We start from the raw sequence: 8,389 nt of genomic DNA on the forward strand, positions 1-8,389 counted from the left end.
AGTAAGAGATGTTGAGGCTCTATTCAGGAGAAAGGAGGCATACACACAGAGTCTCTTGCCCAGAGTAGAGGACTCAATAACCAAAGGTTTAAGGTGAGTGAGAAAAGATTTAATGGGGCCTGATGGAATAGCTTGTTTACACAAAGGGTGGTGGGTGTATGGAACAAACTGCCAAATGAGGTCGTTGAAGCAGGTACTATCACAATGTTTAAGAAACAATTAGACGTACATGAATAGGACAGCTTTAGAGATATATATGGATTAAATGCAGGCAGGTAGGACTAGTGTAGAATGGACTTATCGGTTGGTGTGGGCAAGTTGGGCCAAAGGGCCTTCTTCCTCACAGTCACACTCTACGATGTCAGATCCAAGTGTAGGAATGCACTTCAGAAAGCAATCAGGAGAGCAAAAAAAAGGGCATGAAATGGAGCTAGCAGGCAAAGCAATGGAAAATCCCAAGAGATTCCACAAGGCAAATTAAGAATAAAATGGTGGCTAGAGAAGACAACAGGTCCCCGTAAAGATCTGCATGGCCGTCATTGTGTAGAACCGCACGAGATAGGGGCGAAATTAAAAGAACCGGGACGTTTCGGTGGACTTAACATCGCCCGGTGCGGCCGCGGGACGTTTCAGTGCCCGGGGCGGCTCGGCCGCGGGGCCTTCCATCCCCTTGCGGGGGCTGTGCGTGTCGGTTGCCTCGGTAGGGGTCGAGCTGTCTGTCCGTGGGTGCGGGGGGAAGAGAGGGGAAGTTTTGTTGCCTCCATCACAGTGAGGGGGTGTTTGGAGTCACTGTGATGGATGTTTGTGTTGGGGTTGTGTGTCCTGTGTTCTTTTCTTTTTTGCTGTGTCTTGTGACTGCTGAAATTTCGTTCGGTATTTATACCGAATGACAATAAAGTTTTGTTATATATACTGTTATACATCTGTTTTTAATGGTAAGATGATCATGGAAGCTGAAGAATTGAGGCATATGGCTTAGATAGAACATAGAACAGTACAGCACAGGAACAGGCCCTGCAGCCCACAATGTCTGTGCCAAACATGATGCCAAATTAAACTAATCTCCACTTTCTGCATGTGATCTGTATCCCTCCATTCCCTGCATGTCCATATGCCTATCTAAAACCCTCTTAAATGCCACATCGGATCATATACCAATTAACAAAGAGGAAGTATTGGTGGTTTTAAAGCAAATTATGGCCGATAAATCTCCAGAGCTTGGCCAAGTGCATTTTTGGACCTTCTGGAAGCTGGGCGGGCGGGGGGGGGGGGGGGGGGGGGGGGGGGGGGGGGAGACGACTCACACAGATATTTGCTGCATCTTTAACCACAGATGAAGTTCTGGAAGGTGGCTAGGAAGGAGGCTAATGTTGTACTGTTATTTAATAAGGGCAGCAAGGACAAGTTAAGGAACCACAGGGCAGTGAGGCTGACGTTAGTGGTGAGGAAGGTTTTGGAGGGGATTCTTATGGACAAGATCCAGCAGCATTTGGATAGGCATGGACTGATTCAGGATGGTTAGCATTGGTCTGTGTGTGGGAAACTATTCTCACCCCTATGATAGTTTTTGATGAGATGAAGAAGGTGTTAACTATTTAGATTGAAGGGGAAGGGCCACTATTCCGGCTGAGTGTAGGATTTTCAGTCACTTCATACTCCGAACAACGGCAGATTTTTTGATTTTCAGTTCATTTCTTTTCTTACGATACGAACATGCACAAGGGTCAGGCTTCCTGCTTAAGTTATGTGCTTCTGTAATATCCTCGTCAGATATGCCAGCCACAGCAGAGGAGAAGGATGTCCATTCTCTTGTTCCAGACCTGCACCAGTGCATCTCTTCACAGTACCATTTAACCTTTTATTGCCCAATCCCTCAGTTGTTTTAAAACAGTTAAACGGACATTACAGACAATTTGATCTTTCTGAGTACGAGCTACTTTTTAATCAACATATCTGCTTCAGCACACGTCACTTGTAATTCTTAGTTTATTTATTACAACAGAAGAAATCTAAATCTAAAGATTTGGTTAATTGAGTTGTTTTGGTCATATCCTTGCAGATTTGGGGTTTGTAGCCTTGGAATGGCAAAGCATAAAATTGTATATCGCCCGGAGAAGCCAACCACAACTGAATCTGGTATGTACTAAGATCAAATGATACTTTCCTGATAAGAAGCAAAAAAAGAGACCAATTTGATGCCTTAGATTCAATTTTCATCATTTGTTATCTTGGATAAAAAGTATGCTTTAAACGTTGTGTTAAGTCGACAACAAAGAACAAGTCATTTGGATAACTGGCTAGGGAGGGGTTAACTTACTCCCACCCATCCATATACACCTCATCCTATCCCTCATCATGTCCCTTTTCTCCCCCCTGTCACCTAAAGCCTATGCCTCCAGTTTTAGAGTCACATCTACATATCCCTCCCTCTGGCTTTAGATTTCACATCCTCTTCTCTCACCTGACACTCTTTTATCTCCTTTCCACCTCTAGACTTTGTCACTTACTCCACCCATCTGCCAATCACCTCCACCCCCCCCCCCCCCCCCCCCACATCTGCAGGCCTGTATTAACCTATCACTGCCCAGGCTTTGTAATGCCCCAGCCTCTCCTTTCCAGCTTTTATCTCTTCTATCAGACTAAAGAAGGGTCCCCAGCCGAAATGTCATCTGTCCACTCCTTCCACAGATGCTGCCGTTGAGCTCCTTTACAATACAATACAATTACAATATATCTTTATTGTCATTGTACAGGGAGGGGTACAACGAAATTGGGAATGCGCCTCCCATACGATGCAATAAATTAATTAGCTAGTCAGTATTAATTTAAACAACCCAATGAAACAAATTGTAACAGTTTTAAAACAGAATAAAGTGCAACTTCTGTGCCGGTTCACTGCGATGTGACCATCCGGCTCAGCAGGACCGGTTCATAGCAGCTATGGCCCTAGGGATGAAGCTGTTCCTGAAGCACTTTGTACTTTATGCAGGAAAAGAGATGTGTGTGTTATTGTGATGTTGGGAAATATATGTAGCCCTATTGAGAAGGTCTTATTATCTAAACTCTTGTGGTGACATCATTAAAAAAAAAAATTTTAAATGCTGCTCAGAAGGTCAGGTGGCATCTGGAGAAACGTTAAGTATTTAGATCGAAGAGGAGGGTCACCATTCCCACTGAGTACAGTGTTTTCTGTTGTTATTTCATACTTCCATCAACTAGATTTGTTGATTTTCAATGTATTTATTTTTCAGTATAAACATGCACAAGGGACAGTGTCCCTGCTTCTGCAATATGTCCTTTGTCAGATATCCCAGCCACAGGAGAGGAGAAGAATGTCCATACTCTTGTTCAAAACCTGCACCAGTCCATCCTGTCGCAGTACCAGTTAGCCTTTTCTGCCCAATCCCTCAGTTGTTTTTTAAGAAGTTGGACAGAATCTGCAGACGAATTGATCATTCTTCATATGAGCTACATTTTAATTAAATCGGCTTCAGTGCACATTGCTTGTAATTCTTGGTTGTTTATTACAACTGAAGAAGATTTTGTTAATTTTCTTTTGTCGTGTCTGTGCAGATTTGGAGATTCAAACCTCAGAAAAGACAAAGTATAAAATTAAATATATTGAGAAGACAACCGAAACAATACCTGGTATGTATCGAGATAAAATTATTCTCACCTGACAAGAGATTTTTAAAAGTGACAGATTTGCTGCTTTTGAATCATTCTCTGTCATTTGTTATGTTGGATGAAAATTCTGCTTTAAGGTTTGTATTAAGTCTACAACACAGAACATGTTTCTTAGGATAACTGGCTATGAAGGGGTCAACATAGCCCCACTGATCCTTATAAACCTAATCCTACCAACACATCACTCCCTCCGACTTTACATTGCACTCCTCTCCTTATGTGACACCTTTTGTCTCTTTTTTCACCTCTGGCCTTTATCACTTATTCCACCCACTTCCCAATCAATCTCCATCATCTGTATCCATCTATCACTTGCTAGGTTTTGTCTCACTCCCACCTATCTTTTTCAGATCTCTCCCCCATTTCTAGTCATTCTGAAGAAGGGTCCTGACCGGAAATCATGCCTATCCATTTCCACTTCAGATGCAGCCTGACCCACTGAGTTCCACCAACACTTTGTGTTTTGCTCAAGATTCCAGCACCTGCGGTTCCTTTTGTCTCCATCCCAACAGACACATTTCCCTTCGCATTAGACTTTAGAGATGCAGCATGTCTTTAGGCCCACCAAGGACACACTAAGGACAAATTACAATTTTACAAAAGCCAATGAACCTATAAACCTGTCCATTAATGAGTATTTCTCCTCTGTATTCAATTAGTATTTCTCCTCTGTATTTACCGAGGAGAAAGACAGGAGGACGGAGGAACTTGGGGCAGTCAATGGAAGTGTTTTGAGAGCAGTGTTATGGTTGAAGAGGTGCTGAAGGTACTATTGTGTATGAAGGTAGACAAATCTCCAGGCCCTGATCATATATATCTGAGGACATTGTGGGAAACCAGAGAGGAAATTGCGGAAGCCCTGATTAAAATCTACGAGTCATAGAAACACAGGAGAGGTACCAGAAGACTGGAGGATGACAAATGTGGTGCCTTTATTCAAGAAGGGCTGCAGGGAAAATGCTGGGAACTATAGGCCAGTGAGCCTAACATCTGAATTTGGAAGGTTACCAGAGGGTATTCTGAGGGATAGGATATATAGGCATTTAGATGGACAAGGGCTGATTAGGGATAGTCAGCATGACTTTGTACATAGGAGGTCATATCTTACAAATCTGATTGGGTTTTTTGAAGACATGTCCAAAAAGGTCGATGAGGGCAGAGCTGCAAATGTTGTATATAAGGACTTCAGTAAAGCATTCGACAAGGTTCCTCATGGTAGGCTGCTCTGGAAGGTTAGATTGCATGGGATCCAAAGAGAGATAGCTGAATGGATGGAAAATTGGCTTAATTGAAGGAAGCAGAGGGTGATGGTGGAAGGTTGCATCTCGGACTGGAGGCCTGTGACTAGTGGTGTGCCTCAGGGTTCGGTGCTGGGCCTGTTACTGTTTGTCATATATTTCAATGATTTGGATGAGAATATACATGGCGAGATTAGCAAGTTTGCAGATGATACAAAGTGGGTGGTTTTGCAGATAGTGAAGATAGTTGTGAAAAATTGCAGCAGGATGTATATCAACTGGCCAAGTGGGCTGAGGAATGGTTTGATGGAATATAATGCAGAAAAATGAGTGTTGCATTTTGGGAAGTCTAACATGGGCAGGACCTACACAGTGAATGGTAGGGCTCTGGGTAGTTTTGTAGAGCAAACGGATCTAGGAATGCAGTTGCAAAGCTCCCTGAAGATGGAGTCGCAGGTAGATCGGGTGGTCAAAAAGGCTTTTGGCACATTGACCTTCATCAGCCAGAGTATTAAGTATAGAAGTTGGGATGTCTTGTTGCAGTTGTATAAGACGTTGGTGTTCTGGGCACCCTGTCGAATGCTTTACTGAAGTCTTTATATACAACATGTGCATATATATATATACACACACACATACATGTGCAGTGTAGGAAGGAACTGCAGATGCTGGTTTAAACCGAAGATAGACATAAAAAGCTGGAGTAACTCAGCAGGTCAGGCAGCATCTCAAGAAAAGGAATAGTTGATGTTTCGGGTCAAGACCCTTCTTCAGACACTTCATGTTTGTTGCCATTGATCTAATACACCTGTTAGTTTAGTTCAGAGATACAGCTCAAAAACAGGTCCTTGGGGCCCACCGAGTCAGCACCAACCAGCGATCCCCGCACACTAACACTAACACACTCTTGAGGCAATTTTTACCAAGCCAATTAACCTACAAACCTATACTTCTTTGGAGTGTGGGAGGAAACCAGAGCACCCAGAGAAAACCAAAACAGGTCACGGGGAGAACATACAAACTCTGTACAGAGAGCACCCATAGTGAAGATTGAACCCGTGTCTCTGGCACTGTGATGCAGCAACTCTGCTGCTGTACCATTGTGCTGCCATGCCTGCTATGGATTCTCCTAATAACTAGGAAGCAAGCCATTTGGCCAGACCACAGCAGACCAGTCTCATCGGCTCCATCCGCCCGCAACCTAATCTCTTGTAGGTTCCCTCAGCTTCCCTTTGACCCTTTTAGCCACTTACCGACAGTGAGGAGTAATGTACATCAGCCAATTAACCCACCAGCACACTTTGGGATGTGGGAGGCACTGACAGAGACCCACCTGAAGAGTCAGGATTGTGCTGAGAGGTCTGGCACATTGTTTACAAGGGAAACTATGTTTGGCTGACTGGTCCTTCCTAATATAAACCCCCGTGGTCTATACAAGATTAACTGCACTGGAAGCAACTTTGGCTGAATTTCGTTCCTGGGTTGCCAGCAGCAAGCATCCTTTTTCTGTATTGCTGTTGCAGTTATGGTATGTTTGAGTGAACTGCTAGCTCTTTCAGAGGCTATTTAAGCTTTAAATGCCAAGCTAAGTTCCACTGAAGATGCAGGTAATTGTTGGCAGAGCTTGCCATTGATGGAGCCTGTCTAAGTGAAGATTCAGTGCAATTTCAGATGGGAAGTTGGGACTAACAGAATATTTATGGCAGTCATTTTAAAAGCAGGTGAGTTTGCATGCCTGATACGTAGAATGCCCAATCAGCATTATATTTGCACATCCTGAAACGGTTTTGACTGAAGAGGCAACACATGAATCTTAAACAAGAAAACATCCAGCTCATCACCTTTTTACTGACCAGCTGATTCAGAAAGTGTAAAAGTTTTTAATTCACCCATTTTTGTTGTTGTTTTTATTGCTACTTGGAATGTGAAGTTGTAAATTCTTTTGATTAGGGAAATAGGATATTGCTCGAACTTTAGTTCACCTCTTATCCCTAAATAAGGAGATAGAAAAGTATAAACTACAAAGATGGGTCTGGAGTCAAATGTAGACCAGGCTAGGTAAGAATAATGGATTTCCTTCCCTGAGTGACATGAGCAGGCCTAACAGCTTTTATTTCCAGAATTTAATTACAGGTGCTCCCCGGCTTACGATGTTTAGACTTGAGATAGTTCGACTTTGCGTGGTGCAAACGGTAGCGACCCGTAGCGAGCCGCTGCACGCTTCCAGCCACATGATTACGTGTATTAAATGCATTTTGACTTACAATACTTTTGTTTTCTAATGGGTTTCTCGGAAAGGAACCCTGTCGTAAGCTGAGGAGTACCGGTACACGTCCACACCAACTTTCTGGCAACTCATCACCCCTTTAACCCTGACAAAATTACCAGAGCACACTTGAAATCGGAGTTTACCTTGTGTTGATTCTTTCATTGGATTTTGAGCACACTTGAAATCCCCCCTGGAAGACCACCCAAAAATGTGGCGCCTGGGCCAGATGCGGCGACCGATCTTGACCTCATCTGGACTTCGGTGTCAATCGATGGGTCAAATTTGCCGGCTGCGGCCAGGGTTCTGGAATTAAGCCAATGTTCCAGAAGCCGAAGCTGGCAGATATGTTCCCAAAGCTGACTTGCACGGCCGACGCTGCAGGCGGGTACCTCGACCCCTCAAGGCCGTGACCATGGTTGGTCCTGCAAAATGGATAATACGGCAATGCTCTGGAACAAAGGTTGCCGGAAAATCATTGGTGTCCATGTACTTATATTTAAATCCCCAACTGTCATAGTGAGGTATGAATTCAGCTTCTGAATCCAGTTCAATCCAGGACTAGTGTCCATACACTAGTCCGGTAACTTGGCCAATGTGCTTCCTTGCTGGGTTACTCAACTTGCGGAGGTGAGACAGGCTGGGAAGACATATAAAGGGGTGAGCAATATGGAGCCCAGATCTTAGTGATTGCAGTGGAAAGAGTAGACAAGGGACGAAGTGAGAAGAGGATATGGAAGGAGAACTGAGAATAAGGAGCTGGGGAAAGGAGTTTGAACAGAAGGGGAACGGGGAAAGAAGAGGTCACCTGAAATGGAGGGGAGAATTAGAAGCAAGCCAAATGTGTTAAATTATACACCCCTCTTCTTGTCCACAATGAATATTTCATTAAATTTTTCTAGACCTGATTTTAGTTCATTTGAAACCCAGATACATTTGTGATTAAAAACAAATTATTTCCAAGATGATTTTAATTAACTGATCTGTTTGTGCAATATTCAGTGTTGTACCTGGCAATGCCTGAAGAAGAAGTAGTAGGAGAAGAAGAAGAAGAGGAAGAAGAAGAAGAAGTGGAAGTGGTTCAAAATCCAATGAAAGAATCAACAAAAGGTAAACACTGATTGTTTTGCAAATCTGTTGATTCAGGGATTGTGAGGTTCATCAGTCTAAGAGTGCAGGTCCTCCTGGCTTATTAACA

General features: G+C 43.4%; 1 protein-coding gene across 1 annotated transcript in view; it reads left to right on the forward strand.

Annotated features, from left to right (window-relative positions):
* The first annotated feature begins 358 nt into the window (after positions 1-358).
* Positions 359-8,389, forward strand: part of LOC144600746 (uncharacterized) — a 36,661-nt gene continuing 28,630 nt past the window's right edge. The window contains exons 1-4 of the mRNA XM_078412667.1: positions 359-472; positions 1,334-1,517; positions 3,574-3,648; positions 8,194-8,301. Of these exons, the coding sequence (XP_078268793.1) occupies positions 359-472; positions 1,334-1,517; positions 3,574-3,648; positions 8,194-8,301 (481 nt within the window). The remainder of the gene's footprint in view (positions 473-1,333; positions 1,518-3,573; positions 3,649-8,193; positions 8,302-8,389) is intronic.

Source organism: Rhinoraja longicauda, chromosome 15 (assembly GCF_053455715.1).
Source record: "Rhinoraja longicauda isolate Sanriku21f chromosome 15, sRhiLon1.1, whole genome shotgun sequence".
Taxonomy (NCBI): Eukaryota; Metazoa; Chordata; class Chondrichthyes; order Rajiformes; family Arhynchobatidae; genus Rhinoraja; species Rhinoraja longicauda.